Below are 19459 nucleotides of genomic sequence, written 5' to 3'. Positions count from 1 at the left end.
CAGCAGCAGCTACACTCAAGTCCAGCTTCTAGAAAACTCTGAAATAATTTTGTGTTGTATCTAAAAATATGCCGTGTGGCAAAAACTTTAGAAGGAGAAGGGACTCGTCCGATGTGGAAGAGGATGAGACCACCGAAGAAGTCAGGTAGAGCCATCCGTTTAACCACAGGAATAAAAAAAAAAAAAAGCCCTTTAGAGTAATGCTATGCATGCTAATGCTAATCGCTAAACGCAGATAGTTTGTGGTCGCATTTCATACAAGCTGCCCAGGTAATGTGTTTGCAATCGTTTGTGTTTCATGGATGTTTAGACATAAGTTGGAAGAGGCTAAAGAGCTACAGAGTTTGCGCAAACGACAGACCGGAATCAGGTAACGTAAATAAATCAAACCACGAACACGTTTCATCCTGTTACTTTACATGAAGTTTTACAGTCTGTGGTTTGAGCAGTTACAATCACAGTTTTTTTAAAATATTTCTTTTATTTAGTGTGACCGCCTTGTTGGTTGGAGAAAAACTTCCACCAGAGGCTGAAATTGAGGTAGGTAGTCAGTTTTGTAAAATATATATATATATTTTAAATTGTAATATAGCTTCATTAACCAAGGTGTTTTGTTTTTTGAACTTACGTTTATTAACATTATTTGATTATTCCGCACAGAATGACCCATTTAAACTGAAGACTGGGGGAATTGTTGACATGAAGAAAGTGAAAGACCGGAATAGAGACATGTAAGTGAGTTTTTAACTATTTTTAGCATAATTGCTCTAAGCTGTGCATTGATATGTCATCATTTCATGTTATGTATTCAGGACAGAAGATGAGACAGACCTCAACCTGGGGACGTCTTTTTCAGCCGAGACAAACAGAAGAGACGAGGATGCAGATATGTATGTGTGCTTTTTTTTTCTTTTTTGTTGTCCCAATGTCTGATTCTTTTCCCTCCACTTTAGTTAGATATAGCACAAATTACTTAGAAGAGACATTTCAAATCCCCAACATTTAGGACACAATTCAAGATACCCTCACACTTGTTTACAACATGGTTTTATCATAAATTTATCCTCACAGGATGAAATATATTGAGACGGAACTAAAAAAGAAGAAGGGCCTGGTGGAGGCTGAGGAGCATAAAGTTAAAGTGAAGAATCCAGAGGACCACCTGTACGAGCTGCCCGAGAACATCCGAGTCAATTCTGCCAAGAAGACAGAGGAGATGTTGTCTAATCAGATGCTGAGTGGCATCCCTGAAGTTGATCTCGGCATTGAGTATGTACCGAGAATATTCTAGTAATCATCTACACTTATTTTAGACTCAGCAAGAGGAGTCTTTTGACTAAAACTGCATTTTTGCATGAGATATGGCATGAACGAATGCTGCTTTTTACTTGTAGCTTTACTAATGCAACTTGTGTATGTAATTTCTTTTCTAGTGCAAAGATAAAGAACATTATCCAGACAGAGGAGGCAAAAGCAAAGCTTTTGGCAGAACAAAGAAACAAGAAAAAAGACCACGGCACATCATTTGTACCCACGAACATCGCTGTTAACTACGTCCAACACAATCGATGTAAGTAATCTGAAGAGAGCGAGATATTCCACACCTAAATTAAAGCGGATTATACTGATCAAGCTGACTTTTTCTTTCAGTCTATCATGAGGATGCAAATGCACCGCAGAGACACCACAGACACAAAGAAGAACCCAAAGCAAGACCGCTGCGTGTGGGCGACACAGAGAAACCAGGTCCAGAGGGTAAGAGACTACAGATACGCTCACTGCTCAGTACACAGAAATAGTTCTATAACAGTTGGATAAACAAAAGAAAATGGGTGGGTGGAATCACCCCGGCGAGCAGGCAGTATGGACACTCGGCTTTGTGACTTTGAGATCAAGGTCAGAGGTCAAGTTTTCTGAAAATTATCTTAGCAATTTGGAGATTTTATCATCTCATAATTAGAGATGGACCGATCCGATATTACGTATCGGTCCGATACTGACCTAAATTACTGGATCAGATATCGGACAGAAATAAAAAATGTAATCCGATCCGAAGTATCATAAAATCACCTCACAAAACGCGCTACTTGGCGTAACCCAGCTCGGTGCGTCGGAGCAGTATATGTCACGTGATAGAGCGGCTATTGTCTGCGAGACCTGTCGGGGGCCATGTTGGGCATTAACAAGGAAAGGGGGGGCGCAAATAAATATTTTTCTTCATGTCATTTAAAAACTTTGAATAAATAATTATCTGAATCTTACAACAAAAGTGGTCACCTGATTAAATGTATAGAAATCCATTATTGTATATAGTAACTATTAGGTCTAATATACACCCTAGTAAGCTATAGTACTTTTTCCTTTGGGAAGGTACCATCTGTGCAGTCTGCAATTCTGTTGAAGAAAGATGTTGAATCTATTTAAATATTGTAGAAAAATAATTGATTATTGTGCATTTGTTTTACACTTGCATTAAATTAAAGTTGATTACATCGATTAAGGGAGGGGGGGGGGGGGTGGTTCCCTAATATTTTTGCTGGGAGTTGGCAACCCTAGTAATTAGGTAGGTAAGTACTATTTAAAATACCAGAATAGGGAGGATGGTGTTGGTTTAAATTTATTAGATTGATCAGTGTTGCTGAACTATAAAATGTTTTGGGTGGAGTGTATTTTTTGCATACAGGTATAGCAGAATAGCTTCAGTGTCTTTTTTTCAAACTTGAGTATGAACTTATACAAAATACAGCAAGATATTTATAAAAAACAGTTTTATTGATTACAAAATACACTGTATCGCATTCATATCGGTATCGGCAGATATCCAAATTTATGATATCGAATCGGACATTAAAAAGTGGTATCGTGCCATCTCTACTCATAATGACAATAATTTCACAGAATCAAGAAAAATCTCTGCACACGAAGTTAGAAGGCTGTGACCTTGAGACCCTCATGAAGCAGTAAATTAAAAACAGGCATGAATCTGTAGTAGGAATGACTGCATAGACTCAAACACTTCAAAAACATTGCCAACTCAAAATTGAATAAAGTCTAAGTTGAAGTGGAAAACTGTCCTGTGGGCCAGACCTTTCAGAATGTGAAACTCTTGTTTTAAGTCACTGTCACTTGTGCATTTCCAAAAATATTTCTCAGTTTCAGGATTTTCTTCTTTTTATCCAAGCTAGATACAAACTGTATTACAATCATTGCATTTAGTTTACTTTCAATGGTATCCCCCATTTGCTTGTGTGTCTGTGTGGGGATTTATTGAAAATCTTTTTGAAACCTTTAATCTGATTTCTAACTTATTTGTTCATCCACAGCTCCGTCACCACCAAACTACCGCAAACGTCCAAACAATGAGAAGGCTACAGATGACTACCACTATGAGAAGTTCAAGAAGATGAATCGACGATATTGATGTGGATATATATAAAACCATTTTAAACTCAAGATTGGACCATAAATCATTTGAGCATCCCAAACAGCTTTTGATGGCATAGCTCTAACATCAGGGCCACACCGTGTAATTATTGTATATAGCTCCTGCTGTTTGTCTGTATACAGTACAGTTGTTAATGTCTCAGATGATTTCTTTTGCTCAGGATTGTCTTAAGTTTAAAAGACAGGAATATGTTAAGGATGCAGATTCTGGTCTTAAACTGGTCAGGATTTATTTTTATTTTTTTTAAATCGGTGACTTTTCCCTTTTTAAGTGTCCACTGTTACATGTTTAGCTGTAGATTTGTGTTTAAAGATTTCAGAAAAATAAATAAAAAAAAAAAGAACCAAAAATATTGTAATATTTGATTTAATCTGATGTGCAGTTAAATTAAACAGACAAAAGTAAACCAATGCCATTCTTAAAAAAAATAAAATACATTTAATGCAAAGTCTAACACAGGAATATAAAAAAGTACTTGAGTTTCAAAGGTGAGTTTAAAGTTGTCTTCATTTTCTTTTACTTCTTTTACTGAACGTGATTCAAGTCTAGACTTTTTACAGTGGAGTTCTTTATCAAATATATCTTCTAGTTTGTAACTAGGCTTGATGCAGATCTTGGAAAGCAGCAGTTGCACTTAAGAGCCTACCACTCAACACAAGCATTTTAGGTGGTTTAATACAACAGTCTCTTATTTTTGTGATGTGTTAATCCAAAAGAAACCATTCATTGCAAAGTTTAAGTCCAGTTTTAAAGTCCTCGATACAAAAAAGTAGCAAGTCAAACAACGGTTCACAAGCTATAACTGATCCAAACTGGGCAAAAGCAAACCAACAGGTGTCCCCCTTTCCTCCTCACGGTTTCTCTACGGAGGCGGTCCCGTGTCCGTTAAGGTGGTGCTGGGGGTTCGTCTCCTGAGATGGAGGCCCGTCCACGTCCTCGCGCTCCCCGTGCGTAGAACTGTTGCTGCTGTTCGCGGAGGCCCAACTGTCTCGACGGCGGTAGGCCTCGCACAGAGGCAGGTCAGTGCTGTCCCACTGACTGTAGCTGTGCAGAGCAGAAACCAGCAGGAGGCAAAGAATCAGTGCAGCACAGAAAGAGAGGAGCAGACGAGAGCAGCAGGTCAGAAACAAGCACAACCAACTCAGAGAGGAGCACGTGAAAGCACATTTGATAGAAGCACAGAGGTTATGCAGAAGCACCAGAAACAACTTAAACATAAAACAGCAATTTATTCATGTGTTACTATTTAGAGGGATGACTGTTGATTAAGCTCAGCAGAAGGGTGAGAACAAGTGCTGATGGATCAGAAAAGCAGAGCAAGTGCACCGAGCACGGCAGACCCCAATTTGGCATGATGCAAACAGAGCTCAGAGACACCTCTTAACACTTGATCACAGAAAACAAGACAAACTACTTCAACATTTTGTCTCTACTTTATTTCTTAATCATCCTGGGTCTCTAGGAACAGCGGGCAAAACCTGGTAAACATGTACAACTGCACCGTGCGACTGTGGCTGACACTGATGTTAAGGTTACACCTTTTAGATTTTAGGGACGGAATGAAAAACATTATTGTGGAAACTCTAAATAAATACCAGCAAACGTGTGTGTTTAACTGCACAGACCATCCTTAAAATATAACACAAAAGGCCATCACAACTTTATTTGACTTAAATACTACATATAAATAATCTTAAATTGATTAAAATGATACTTTTACACACAGAAAAAAAATATCTATAAATCCATATAGCTTTAGGACTTTAGATGTATATACGTGTTCTTTGTAGCACCCAGCAAATTTCAACAATTCATCGATGGATACAACAGCAAATCAAGTGCTTTAAATGATAGATTTTTAATAAACTTTGTTCATTCTTTTCATTTTTTTCTATTACTATAAATGAACAAGGAGTTCTCAATACTAAGATTTATAAATGCTGAATCTCTCCTGTCTACCAGATAATGTTGGGTAAACATCTCTCTAGGCCAGGCGAGGGGAACTCCAGGCCTCAAGGGCTATATCAGCTCTGTTTGGATCAAGGGCACATCTAAAACCTGCAGGACACCAGCCCTTGAGGCGTGGAGTTCCCCCACCCCTGCTCTAGGCCATCAGACGCTGCAGACTAGTTCCTAGGCAGTGACTAGTTGCTCTGCTGTGATTGGGTAGTTTTTAAATCAGACTGCCTACTAATCACAAGGGACAATGAAAATATGAACAAGATCTTTTCCAAGAGCTTCATCAGTCACCTATCCATGAAACAACTAATCACAGCAGACTATAGTGTCTCTTCTAGTTGATTTGATCTAGCACTAACCATTAGAAGTAAAATCAGTAAATCTACTGTTTTTGGTTCCAAAGTGCTGATATTTAAGGGCATGCCACTTTAAGACTGAAGACCTCCCTCTAATCATCTCTTATAATGATTTCTTTTAAAAAGGTCAAGGCACGCACTAAATAGTAACAATGTAAAGGCGCTTGTGGTGAGATGAGGTTCATTACAAAGACCTATAACAATTTTGATGAAAGGCTCAGTTTAGACACTGTCACAAGCCCTTCCCAGGGCTCAGTGTAAATGGTGAAATGTGAAACAGCGGTGCTGGGAATGGGACGACAGAGGCGCAATGGGATGAGGGATGGGGGCAAGTATGAGCCTATTTATACCTGGAGGAGTAATATTCTTCCTCTAGCTCATACAGGTCGATGGCAATCTCGTCACGGAGTGACATGAGCTTCTTGTCGCACTCTTCCTGTAGCGAGCGGAGCTGCTGGTTCTGCAGGCTGATGGCGTCGTTCACGGAGGGGAAGTCGTTCAGAATTAGGAACTGCTTCAGGTCAGAGACCAGCTTCATGAGGGACTCGCCGGCACGTACCTGGCACAGAAACATAGAAGAGGGGAAGCAGGTTTGAAAATGATCATAGTGATGACTTGTTAAAATGTCAATTTCTGCACAGAAAAGATTTTTCGCTAAGTGTAGAAACCGATTCATTCACAGGGCTGTAATGCGTCTGTCAGTTACATACAAACTACAACATTTCAATACAAAGGATACTGCAACAGTAAAGTGCAGCCCCAGATGTGACTCTTCGACTAGTGCTAGTGCACACATCAACATGTTTACAGTAATATGATAAATTACATGGATAATATGTTAACCTTTCATTCAAAGGAGTCTTTCTTGGAAACAGATGTAACCAGCTTTGGATTTTTTCTTCCCCACAGGTAACAGAAATAAATAACAATAAAGCCCTGAATATGTTGCATACGAGTGTGTTGTCAGGCGTTTTCTGCAGTACTTACAATGTTGGCTGCTCTGACATGCATCTCATAATGGTCCTGCTCTGCCTGAGTAGGTCGGGATACCTGTGTCTCATCCTCAATCTGGACAAAGAGATAAGTGGTAGAATATTATACTCGTCATAATGGTGTGTTGTATTTGGTCCACTTAATCAATGTAAACCAATTTGAAACCAATAAGTGACATTTAAACAACACTAAGCTGGTACTAAGGGACGTAAAGTGTGGAAAGAAAAAATATTCTCCACACCATTACACCACCAGCACCAGGATGGATCCATGCTTTCATGTTGTTTACACCAACTTCTGACCGTACCATCCAAATGTCATGGCAGAAATCGAGAGTCCGACCAGGCAATGTTTGTACAATCGTCTGTTGTCCAGTTTTGGTGAATATGTACAAACTGTAGCCTCAGTTTCTTGCTCTTAGCTGACAGCAGTTCCGTCCAGTGCGACTTTCTGCTGCTGTAGCTCTTCTGCATACCTCGACTGTAGGGACTGGTTATTTTAATTACCAGTGCCTTCCTATTAGCCTAAAATATTCTGGCCATTCTTCAGGCATTAACACTGCACCTTCACACAGAGAACTGGCGCTCGTTGGTGCTCGCTTTGAACTTCAGCAGGTCGCCTTTGCCACATTATGATGTTCAAATGCGAGTAACAAGGCACGAAATGAGTTGTGAGCAGCTCTGATTGTAGTAAAAACACGAAAATACACAAAGAGGGAGGTGACAGTATGTCTGTTACCTTTGCTGTCTTGACTATTTCTGTAAAGTTGTCCATAATGGAGCGGATGTCATCTTTGAGCCTCTTGTTGTAGTTTTGCAGTAGAGTCTCTTTGCTCTGAGGAAGCACTCTCTGAGTAGTCATCGTGCCCGGGTAAACACACACCTCACGTCACCTGTGTACACCGAAATAACACACGCGGGCGCCTTTAGGCGATAAAGTTTACAATAAAACAAAAAAGGCTAAACACATCATCAACGAGCACGCAAGTAGCTAGCACCGAAAGGCGCGTGCTTTCAAAACAAAAGCGAAGTCTCGCTCTCAAACAGTTTTCACATCTGTACCTGTATACGAATACACTTTAGTACAGATTATTGAATTACTGTTACATACCGTTTCTTACCACATATTCTACAATCACTTTTGTTTTCATGTAAAACAAACTCCTACGTTAGCGCCTCCTCCTTCTCTTGAAATTTGTGTGCTCACATCCGGTATCTCCCTGTAACACCCCACTCTACCGGTGCCTCCGGTAATTGCTCTCATGAATATATATATATATATATATACACAGTTTAAAATTAGTTTAAAATTCCCATATATATATATATATATATGGGAATTTTAAACTAATTTTAAACTGTGTATATATATATATATATATATATATATATGACCCTCAAGCTCCCAGGCCTCTGGTAGAGGACCCGAGCTTGAAGGATAAACCGCCCGCAGGGGCGTGCTGGGTGGTTTTTTTTTATTTTTTATTTTTATATATACACAGTTTAAAATTAGTTTAAAATTCCCAATGACATAAGGTAGCAACAATGTATTTGAGTAAAATATATAAATAACCAAAACAAAAAGTACTTTTAAAAATTCATCTAAGATGCCATTTTTGTGAATGCATAAAGTCAACATGTTGTGTAAGAATGTGATCGGAGTTTAAATAGAAATGAAATGAAATTTAAGACAGCGTGCAATCCCAAATTGGACATTTCTGTAGATGACCAAAGTATGTCTTAGATATAATAATGTATTTATTTCTTTTACCAACAATCAGTCCACTAACCGATGAAAATAAATCTTTTTTGCACACTAAGCATTGGAGGACCTACATTTAAGAATGTACTTCAACCATAGTCTAACCATATGACCACAACTAGTTCATTTGGTAAAATAAATAAACCAATAGATACATAAATAAACAAACAGTTCTCCCTTCTTATGAACTACATCCAGAAGAGCAAAAAATGTAGGCAAATATGAGAACACCCAGGGGACCATTGTTAAAGACAGCATAACTAATTCAATAGAGAGAAAAAAAAAACAGTTGATCTTTATGAGGCAAGATGTGATCATTATTATTTATGTAAAAAAATTTTTTTTTTTTTGTATGGAATGAGTCATCATTGTAAAGCCCTCATTGTATAGCAAAACCCAACCCATTAGCCTCCCTTATTATGTTGGTCAAGGTAATGTTTCATTATGCCCGAGGTATATTATTAATAACCTAGAATTATATATATCAAATTTAAGAGGTACAAAAGATAACACTTAACTCGTGGTGGACCAACTTCATCATGAACTGAATGTTTTGACGATCATTTAAAAAACAAAAACAAAAACCACATGCACACAATTTTGATTTACATTCATTTAATAGTATCTCATGACAGTTTTCAAAGGCAGGCTGTGCAGCATAAGAAGTATTTTGAGTGCTTTCCTGTCCAACAGTGTTATCAACTGTTACTCCAAATGTTTCTTACACAACACCGGTCACCCCCCCCTCCTCAAACAAACAAAATAAACAAAAACAAACTTACAGCTGTGTTACAAACAAAACACATTCTTCAAGAACCGTGACACTCTGTCAGTGATTATGTGCAATCGTCTTGTTTAAAACTGGGATGAGAAAAGTAAACATTTATATCAAAATACCGAACACTTCGAAATAAAAGATTTTACATTGCAAAGGAGAAAAACATAATTTAAGCTTTGGGTTGAGAAAGGCTGGATCCCTTTTGGGAACCAAATAGGTCTTCCATGATTCTATAAAGAACAAAGACAATTAAATACGTCTGAATGGCAACGGAAACAAATCCAACAGGAATGTCATCAATCAGACACCATATAAGATTTCACTTGGACAACACTACATTTACCCTGACTGGAACTGCGAAGCATGAGTGCCGTAGACAGTTGTAATATTTATTTATTTAATTTGAAGCTGCAGTCAAAAGTTTTCACTTCAGTTGTTCATAAATGTGTCACAGTTAGGATACAGAAGTCGACAACAAAGACGCATTCCTGTGCTCGATGACAATCTTGTGCGTGCGTGTACAGCAGACAGCAAGAGGAAGTTGTACATGATTGTACACAGGTATTTGGTGCTGAACACGAGTACAGTAAGATATGTGAATGCAGCAGTGTCTTTATTTTCATTTAAGGAGGGCACGAAGGCAAACGTGATGAATGCTGCTGATGTTCTGATGTGGTTCTGAGGTGCAGCAAGGGTGTTAAGGCTTTGGAGATGTCATATTGTACAGTGAGGACAAACAACGGGAATGGTCTTCATTTATACAACATAAGAATTACCATAATAAATGTTATATGACTAACATTTACTTATAGTTCGTACATGATGTGGAACAAACTGTTTTTGTATGACATGATTGTGACGGCAAACGTAACGCACACGTTTAATTTACACTTTGCATCAACATCCAGCATCTCCTTTATGAACTTCGAAGCATAAAAGACAAAAAGTAACTGTAAATGTTTAACTGTAAGGCATTTGCACATTTCTAGTTTAATGAAATATTCCTAGGCTGTGTCTTCCCATCTTTCAAGCTTCTATGAAGTTACTGTCACGTCATTCAAGCTGACTACTAAAATAAAGGAATGAGGCATTTTCAGATCAATGAAGTTCAAACTGTCCAGGAAATTTAACCGCCACGGCTGCAGACAGTCTATGACCTCCCTCACTGTGTGTGATATTTCAGCGCCGACGCACACCAAAAGGAAAAAAAAAACAAAAAAAAACTGAGGTAGGCGAGAAAACAATCAAATGCTTGACCATAATGTAGTCATTGTGTAAATAAGAACAAGAAGGAAAACGTGAAAGGCAGAGGGAAACAAAATAGTGTGAATGTGGGACTGATGTCAGTTTACTCAAAGTAAAGATGACCTTGCACTATTTGAGTTGGTTAAGAATGAGATCCATGCAGGCCTGCAGTCCCGCTGCAGCGCTGGTGACAGCATGCGTTACGCCTGTTACACTTTGCATATTTCGGTAGGCGCGGATTCCCACTGCCCTGACCTGTGAGTGTGCGTTCAGGGCTTTTCTTGCGGTGCCTTGAGGTGAAAGGGTGCAGAGACAAATGGGTCTACAGCGCTCACGTCTGAGGTCCACGAGTGCAGAGGTCCAGCGGGGACAGATGCTACAGCAGCCTGCTTGCTCGCGTTAGACGCCGCTCTGTGAGCTGCTGCTGGCTGCTGGGGCACAGGTCCTTCAAAGTGTCGGGAGTATTTGGCCAGAGCTTGAGGACGGAAAGGTTGCTGGGCAACCTGTTCTAAGACTCCTTGATCAGAGGTTACAGCGTGAGCTCCAGCTGCGTGGGGGTACGAGGTCTTCGGCTGCGCTCCTTTGGGCTCCTTTCTTTTTCCGAATGGAGCCTGAGAGAAAACGTCGAGCTGCTGCTGCTGCTGAGCCGCAAGGGGACCGCGTGGAAATGGAGCGTTGGCGAATACGTCACTTGTGTCTTCTTGCGCAATCAGAAAGGGGGCTTTGGAGAAGATATCTGCAGCGCCCTCCATCTCCTTTGCTGCCTCGTGTACATGCTGGAAGTGATTCTGGGCAAAGGTATTTGGAGCAGGTTGATCGAAGGTTGTAGCTGATTGTGCTGCTGCTGTGCTGGAGTGCAGAGATGGATGGAGAGCTAACTGAGGCCCTTGGTCTTCTTCATCCTCAGAGTCCTGCAGCAGAGGTCTAGAACCGCTGCAGTCATGGGGGGCTATGTGACTCTCAATGCCTTCACCGTCCTCTTGCTCGTCCTTGTGTGCTTCTTTTTCTTCGTCTTCATCGCTGGAGTGCACACAACCCTCATTCTGTGGAGAATCTGCTCCTACAGCTTCAGTCTCTTGTCCCTCCTCAAGCACAGAGTAGCCATTACTCTCCCCTTGGAGATCTGTTCAAGCAAGCAAAGATAGAGGGGGAAAACAAATTGGAGGTAAACAAAAATGTTAGAATACAAATGAGAAGGAACTGCCATCTGTGGTCCAGCTGCCCATTTATCTACCAGATCCGTCTCGCATAACAGATGGACTCTAAAATCTGTAAGTCACTGATTTTCGAGGATGACTAAACAATGAGAACCCATCACAAGACTACAATTCTACTCTGAACAGGTCACAGTCACAACACTACCAGTTCTACTAGTACGTCACCACATTAACCTTGTTTCCACGATTCTCAACTCAACCTTCACAAGTAACGCCCGGTGTTACAGGAAAACAGTGGCAGCAGTTTTGCTTTAGGTTAAAACTGAGTCAGTTGAGGAGGAGGGAGCATGAGAAAGATCTGTGGAAACAAGGGGAAAGAGCCTTCACAGCAAAAGTGAAAAATAGTTAGCGACAGACAGACTGCACAGAAGACAGATCAGTCTTACCTCAGCAGTGTTGACAGCAGTTGTTAACGTGCAGCTCAGGGGGAAAGGTTAGTTGAAGCAATTAAAGGAAAAGACCAGCTCTTTCGGCTCTTGTTTTGTTTTACTTCTTGGGCGAGCTTTTCCTCCTCACTTGTGTTTTAAATCGTCCACGCCCTTTCCGTATGACTTAAGTGTGAATATGACACAGTTTGGAGCTGACAAAAATATCCCACAGTGTGACAGCTCACGCAAGTGTGTAGAAAAACAGCTTCTCATCTCTCACAATACAGCTCATAGTCTGTACAGTCAACTTGAGATATTACCTGATTAACAGACACACAATTTAGGAAGGCAAATTAGAAAAGTGTGAGGAGGAATAAAGTTTTTAGGTTTCTGAAAACTGGTCTGATCACAACAACCACTCTATTTATGAACATTACACCGGGTGATATGAATAGGATTCATGACAATACCCCATTAGCCTTTTATGGCTAAGAGAACACCAAGGGAACGACGAGTCTGATGATCTCCATCAGTGATACTTCATTAACACTTTGATGATTATAGATAGTCTGTTTGCATTTCAACCCAAAGAGCACAGCAACACACGTAAAAGTCTGCAACCAGTGGCAGAGTGCTGCAGGATGCAGAATTATAGTGGACTGCAAAAATATGAACCGCAATATTAAATGGAAAGAAAATGGGATGTAGACATTTAAAATGGTTAAGATCAGATGTAATACAACTCACACACAAGCCTTTCTTATGATTATTTAATGAACTATAGGAGACAGAGGTGAAAGGTATCCCAGTGTTATCAGGAAGTTAGTTCCGTCATTAGCTCTGTTAAATAAAATCTATTCAGGCATATACAGTAACTTACATGTACCAGTACTAGTGTATAACCTAACAGCTGCAATGGAGAGCAACACATACTATCCAGTCAAGCGATTCAAAAGCACTTAGTCTCATGTTTGTTTGGTAACTAAACCGTGAGCACTAGATAAATGTTTGACAAGAACTAAGAGAGAAGACAGAAGGACAGAGTCGACAGTTTTGCACTCTTAAATAAAGCCTCATACACAAATATGTTTTATCTATACATCCTTATACAATTTTTACATATTTTATAATGGTCCTCAGTTAATACATTCTTTCTAAAGCACTATCAATAATAGTCACTTTTAATCATAACATGATAAAATGTTACACACTAAAATCTACCTTTACCAATGCTGACAAGTGCAAAAAAAAGAAAAAAGAAAAAAGTGTTACTTTATGTATATTTACATTTCTCTTTCATCTGGACAGACTGTCACAACTGACTTTATGGTATATGGTAACAAAGGATTGGCCAGAGAAGATTGAGAGGATGTCAGTGGGAGAGGGAGGAAGGATATTTTCATGTAAAGTTCCTTCATTAACATAATACCTACACAAAATAATGACATTTACGTCACACTTCCCTCTCTGTGACGGTGGTATTCTGCTAAAAATCTGCTCATTTATACGACCCTGAGAGCGGACCAACACAGAGGAAAAACAGCATGATAATAGAGTCTTGTTTAGCTTTGGCATCGGAACAGGTCAAATACCTTCATTCCCTTTTACTTCTGCTGTGCTTACCTCAACGATGGGTCACAGGTATGAGAATGAGCTGGCATTAGTGGTGTTGTAGATAATGCTGACAATGGTGGGAAGCTGTGCTGTGGCAATGGAGCCGAACTCACCAGCTGTATTAACACTGACCTCAGCAGTTTCAGGAAATGATTACAACTGACAGATTTACAGGTGTAGCATTAGAATACGCTAGACACGCTGCTTAACATCCAGAAAGAGGGGACAGTATACAGGTATGCTCAAGCCTGTGAAGCCACTTGGTCGGTTTACACCAGTGATTCCCAAAGTGTGGGCCACAAAGGTACTACAGGTGCCTGCAGTAATAACAGAAATTACGCTCAAGTATGTACAAGTATGTACATATTTAAATGTATTTATTTATATAAAAGTGAATTAACACTGGTGATCGGAGGTGGTGAGTTTGTGAAGTTTTTCATCACTCTGATCTAAATTTACGCTCTTGTTTTGAAGTCTGAGTCCCAGTGGCAGGTGGCCATGACACTTTGCATGTGATTGGGCAGCATTAGCAATTTATAGCAAACAGCCTGGGCTGTTTATGCTTTTTTTAAATAGAAATGTCAAGAAAAAACACACCACCCTCTCGTGTTTTGATTAGAGTGAAGATTTAACACTGGGTGGGGCCCGTGGGATTTTCTGGTTTTTAAGTGGGCTGCAGCACTCTTGACTTTGGGAATAGCTGGTTTAGACAAATAGATCTATAAAGGAATCATGGCACATGATGGCTTGAACAGATTTGACTTTCCATGACTATGCGCACTCCAACAGTGTGAGAAATCTTTAAAACCTATCCAAAACTGACACTTCTTTTATATGTAAACTGGTTCAATCCGAACAGAAGCGCAGCTCCAGGTTGCATCTTTGTTTGGTCAGTAGTTCAAAGCTCTCATAGGAAAGTGCATCAAATTATCTACAGCATTCTACAGTCTTTAGTCAGACCCCTGACACATATAACCATGCTTAACATGTGCATACGATGATGGTCGACTATGGCCGTGCACTCTGTGAAGGATGTTAATGGGAGTAAGAAGAAAGCATGAGGAAGACCATGGTGTAGCCAAGACAGAAGCGGACGATATGCTCAGGCATTAATGAAAAGATTTTTACCAGTGTGGGAATGTCAGCGGCTAGCAGAGACATATGAAACCAGCTATCAGGCAACTAGAGATGGAGTTGAGGCCAAGGAGGCACATAAAGAGAATACTGGCTCCTCTTGGTCCTCATAAGGTGCTACATTAAGTGTCTCTGCGTGCCCATCTTTACCCCCCAACCCTCCCCCCATATCCCTTTGTTAGGATTGCACACTGCCCCTTCGACCTCTCCCACCCCCTCTAGAGGTCGATGAGCTGATCCACCAGCAGAAGGGAGCGAGCCAAGTTGGGGATGCTGGACTCTGAACTGCCACTGTTGGTGCGCGAGTGACCACCTGGAACGTGCCAGAAAGAAAGAGAGATAGAGACAGAGATGGGCATGGAGGAGCCGAGGGAGAGTGTGAAAGACAAGCAAAAGAATAAGTCATTTTAACAGGGATTGCATGAAGAAATTAAAGAGTGGGAAGATGACCAGGATGAGGGGAGAGAGATGCATGAATAGGGGGTAGAAAGAGAAACAAGCAGAGAGTGAGCTGGGATAACTTTTATACAGCTGCATCATTACAGGGGGAGGGGGGAGTTAGGGAAAGCCATACTAACATGGGGAGACTTTCAAGATAAACTAAAAAGAGTCAAAACACCTGCAAGATGGCGAAGCACTGGGAGTTAAAAGATGACTAATGTGAGAGCTCGATGAGATAAGAAAAAAGCCACCCATACAAGACTTCTCACATCAGAAATCCCAGGAACAAGCTAATGGTGACTAAACTGGGAGGGGGGGCTAGCTCATTCATCTTCGTGGCTCACAGTCTGGGTTTCAGCAGGTGTGAGTGCTCATCTCAGAATTAGGTTAGCCTTACCTTGATTTGAGTTTTTGGAGATGAGCACTGGAATAGGATCAAACTCGTCGTCATTGCCCTTCTCCCCACACGACATGAGGAAAGCAGAGTCTGTGGTGAAGGAAGAGGAAGTGAAGTAACGATGGAAGCGGGAAGAGGTTAACTCGGCCAACGAAAAGAGCAGGAAATAAAAAAAAGAAGGAGAAGAAAAGAAAGGAGGATGCGAGTAGATTATAAACGGAAGCAGCCAGGGCAGTCAAAGTCTTTAAAAGCCATTCAGTTTTACATGGCTTTTAGCATCTTCTACAAATGAGTCAAGGGTCTGGCGAGGCTGTCATTTAGTGTCCAATTCAATTTCCACTTTTGCTTTTTACTGTTTCAACAGGCCTTTCTATTGTGTGGTTGATCAGGGGTCTGCAATTGTGTTGCCACAAACACTGAAACCCCGAAACCCCGCCCCCCCCACACACACGCACGCGGAAAATAAAAGGTCTTACCAGAAGCAGTCTGACCAGCTGGCAGCTCCTCCAGGCAGGATCCAGCGCCAGGAGGAGCAGAGGAGCAAGAAGAAGGGAGAACAGAAACAGATGGGTTTCCATGACAGGTATGAGATAACAGATCACAACCCAGCAGAGAATCCTCCCCAGTGAGAGAATCTGAGACAGCGGCCAGAGAAAGAAAGGGTATGAGAAAGTAAGACTGTTAGTGCAAGGAGCAGAAAAAGATGCATTGTATTACTATAATAGCTTATATGTGCAAGCATAAAGAGTTTAAAAGCTATGTTAGCTTCATTTAATAACAAACAATAAAAAGAGGCGTCTCTTTTTCAATGATTGAGCACAATTTTTATTTCTATAGCACTTTTCAAGATAAACGTGGCAAAGTGGGTCACAGAAAAATGCAAGCAGATCTCAGTGAATAGACCACTTAACACCCTAAAGCTTAAGCAGGTTATGGTCCATATAACTGAACTATCCTAAAGCAACTGTTCTAGTTATAGACCAAAATGATTGTGATCTGGAACTAAGGCTGTGCGATATGCCCAAAATCTCATATCCCGATATAAGAATTCTATCGTCCTGATAACGATATAAATCACAAAAATGTAACATTTTCTGTAAAATCTGTGAATCTCGGGCAGCTCGTCTTGCGGGAAGTGTTTCCAGCTGCGCGTCATGTAGCTGGAGTCGAGTGTTTTAACCGATGCATGAAACTACACATTTTTAGACATAAGTTGTAACAGCCGCCGTTTTCTTTGTGAGTATTTATTACACGGCGTGCTGCGGGGAAAAGCCTGTTCTAACGTTTGATGCTAAGGTTTATTTTTTAGCACCTGGCGGCTCTTTTTTAAATTCTCATCCGTAAATAATCTGCTCTTTCACGTGATTCAGTTTATTTTGAAAAGTCTCAACAGGATCTTGAGCTTTATTGTGAAAGGTTTATGTGGAACATAAACAAGCGGACACGCGATGCTGTTACCGTCGTTGTTGCTAACCAACGCATAAAAACAGGCGCTTGTCCATCTTTAGTGTGGTTATATAAAATATAAGAGAAAGAGAGAACTTTAAGAAATTAATATAGCCACTACAAGGACCATCAAAATGGTGAAAAATATTGCCGTAAACAGTTTATTTTGCGACACGAACAACCCTATCTGGAACGCCAGCAAATGTTTGAGTTAATATAAATCAATAAAACTACATCTTAGGATTGTCGCAGAACCTGAACTTAGTTAACCTTGGGTAAAACAGTGATCGGAAAAAGTGCTATTCTGAGGTCCAGGATGCTAACCTGGCACACTGGCAGGAATGAGCTCTGGCTGGCCCAAATGTCTCTGGGGCTGGGGAGCCTCCAAACCAGGAATCAGTGAGTCCACACACACCTCTGCCTTTACTACATAAACACAACGTAAAACAGTAATACAAAGACGTTGTTATTAGTACAGAAAAGAAAGAAGAACATCTTCTTTGTTCCTTTCCCAGATGATATGCCTGACTTTGTAAGGATGTTAGAGAAAAGAAAGGGAAGGAAGACATATGCAGAGCAAATGAGGAATTTTTGGGGGCAAAGCATGGGACAAGAACATAGCTGGTACCATTTGTGGTGCTCTCTGCAGCAGTGTTGAAGGAGTCAGTCAGGGTTAAGAGGTCAGGGAGCAGAAGAGAAGTATCAGGGGACTTCTGTCCCTCAATCAGCTTCTCTGTGAGTGAGCCAGAGAAAGAAGAGGGAGAAGAGAAAGGGACAGATGGCAACAGAGAAAAAGGCAATGAGAGAGGATTTTCCATAGAAATGACAAAGAAGCAGAGAAACTACACTTTGCGATGGTGCATGATGGCAAAAATCAACAAGGACAAATGCATCCATCTGCCTTCATGGTCAGCATTTTTAGAAGCAAGATTCATCCAGCAAGAAAAAAAAATTAAGGATATCATGTAAATTTCGAGGTACTTTCACGTCAATATAATAAAATTACTGAATCATTTGTTAGTTTATATCAGGGTTGTCAAACATAAGGCCCTGGGGCCAAAAAAAGCCAAGCAAAGACTCCAATCAACTGCCTCTGGAAGATATAAGGAACAGCATAAATGTTTTGACTTTTAAATGTGTTTTAATGAGTTTTGCAGCTTTTCCTACAGATATGACTAGTCATACTATACAAAAGAAATACATTTTACTAATTGATTGCAGATTTTAAACATTTTTTATTTATTTGGTCAAAGTGAGCTGTACGTGGCACACAACGTGAAATGAGTTTGACATCCCTGGGTTATAAGTTCCTTCCTCAATAGCATTCAGTTGCCAAAAAAAGTTAAATTATGGCAGCAGATCTTTAATGCAGAAAACATTTCTCATGCTCTTTCACACCTTCAAAAACTTCAAGTTAAAGCAACCAATGAAGACCTTTCTTTTTATTTTCCACAACATTTTCAGCTCATTTTTGGAGCAGTGCACAAAAAAAGAAAACAAAACCCACAGTTGATGTTGTTAAGTTGTCGTTACCAAAACAAATAAGATCTGATTTTACTAAGTACTAAGTGTGCTGCATGCATGAAGTGTATTTCTATTTATTATAGTATAAGTGTATTTCATGCAGTTACTAATTTTTCACTGCAGCCTTATACTCACAGGAAACTGCTAGGGGCAAAGAAAGGGTTGGGGGGGGGCATCTAGGACAAGGAATGTGTTGGCTCAGAAAATGGCACAGCAGATGTGACCTTCTGACCCCTTCGCTATAGGAAAGACGCCAACGCTGGTGAAAAGCTTTTCACAAATCCTAAATGTCAAACATTTGATTTTCACAGGGAACAGTGAAAATATGCAGTTTTAAAATGCTACATACAGTATGTTTTACATGCTGTTGCACTCTTGCCACAAGGCTGTTTTCACGTTATCTCAGATGGGATGTTGTGCTTCTTTAGCAGAAGTCAGAGTGTGTTTGCTTGTGTGCATTCTATCTCAGTAAGGGATCCAAAGAGTCAAAGAGATAGCTTAGGCTGGACAGAGAAGATTACCCACACCCTTATTACGTAACGTTTTTATCCTCTCAGTTCAGGCCTTAAACAGTATGTAAACAAAAAAAAAGAAAATTAAAAAAAAGGTAAAGAGGCATGAAGCATACACTTCCAGAAGAACTCAAGACTAAACAGAGAAGAAAATAAAAAGCTGGACCGTCATTTCAACAGGAGAGTGCGCTTAGCTTTCTCTTGTTCCTAGCAGCACTGGTAAGCAGGCTCCACTAGTAGTAAAGCAATCCAATTAACAAAGGAGAATT

General features: G+C 40.2%; 3 protein-coding genes across 12 annotated transcripts in view; 1 reads left to right on the top strand and 2 right to left on the bottom strand.

The window, feature by feature from the left end:
* Positions 1–3: 3 nt before the first annotated feature.
* On the top strand, positions 4–3438 carry lg12h9orf78 (linkage group 12 C9orf78 homolog). The gene is made up of 9 exons (XM_004544298.5): positions 4–145; positions 311–370; positions 489–540; positions 661–731; positions 813–890; positions 1072–1269; positions 1434–1570; positions 1651–1755; positions 3324–3438. Exons 1-9 carry the CDS (start codon positions 69–71, stop codon positions 3419–3421), a joined length of 876 nt encoding a protein of 291 aa, XP_004544355.1. The 5' UTR covers positions 4–68; the 3' UTR covers positions 3422–3438.
* Positions 3439–4102: 664 nt separating this feature from the next.
* med22 (mediator complex subunit 22) lies at positions 4103–7996 on the bottom strand. Of its 3 annotated transcripts, none has more exons than XM_004544296.4 (5): positions 7864–7996; positions 7492–7645; positions 6748–6828; positions 6111–6319; positions 4103–4489 (listed from the first exon to the last, which is right to left on the bottom strand). In XM_004544296.4, exons 2-5 carry the CDS (start codon positions 7612–7614, stop codon positions 4297–4299), a joined length of 606 nt encoding a protein of 201 aa, XP_004544353.1. In that variant the 5' UTR covers positions 7615–7645; positions 7864–7996; the 3' UTR covers positions 4103–4296. The 3 variants fall into 3 exon arrangements, with proteins under 3 accessions (XP_004544353.1, XP_014269507.1, XP_012772794.1); XM_014414021.3 differs by having other exon boundaries at positions 7874–7992; XM_012917340.4 differs by lacking the exon at positions 4103–4489 and having other exon boundaries at positions 4860–6319.
* Positions 7997–9112: 1116 nt separating this feature from the next.
* aak1a (AP2 associated kinase 1a) overlaps positions 9113–19459 on the bottom strand; it is a 28151-nt gene continuing 17804 nt past the window's right edge. For 2 of the 8 annotated variants that reach the window (XM_076890757.1, XM_076890761.1), the window contains 5 exons: positions 17783–17887; positions 17479–17580; positions 16185–16343; positions 15709–15798; positions 9113–11660 (listed from right to left, as the gene is read on the bottom strand). In XM_076890757.1, the coding sequence (XP_076746872.1) occupies positions 10807–11660; positions 15709–15798; positions 16185–16343; positions 17479–17580; positions 17783–17887 (1310 nt within the window). In that variant the 3' untranslated portion in view covers positions 9113–10806. Of the gene's footprint in view, positions 15184–15708; positions 15799–16184; positions 16344–17478; positions 17581–17782; positions 17888–19459 lie in introns of all 8 variants that reach the window. The other 6 variants (XR_013101127.1, XM_004544295.5, XM_076890758.1 and 3 more) reach the window with 6 other exon arrangements.

This window comes from Maylandia zebra, linkage group LG12 (assembly GCF_041146795.1).
Source record: "Maylandia zebra isolate NMK-2024a linkage group LG12, Mzebra_GT3a, whole genome shotgun sequence".
NCBI classification, from domain to species: domain Eukaryota; kingdom Metazoa; phylum Chordata; class Actinopteri; order Cichliformes; family Cichlidae; genus Maylandia; species Maylandia zebra.
This window is presented reverse-complemented; position numbering and strand designations above follow the sequence as displayed.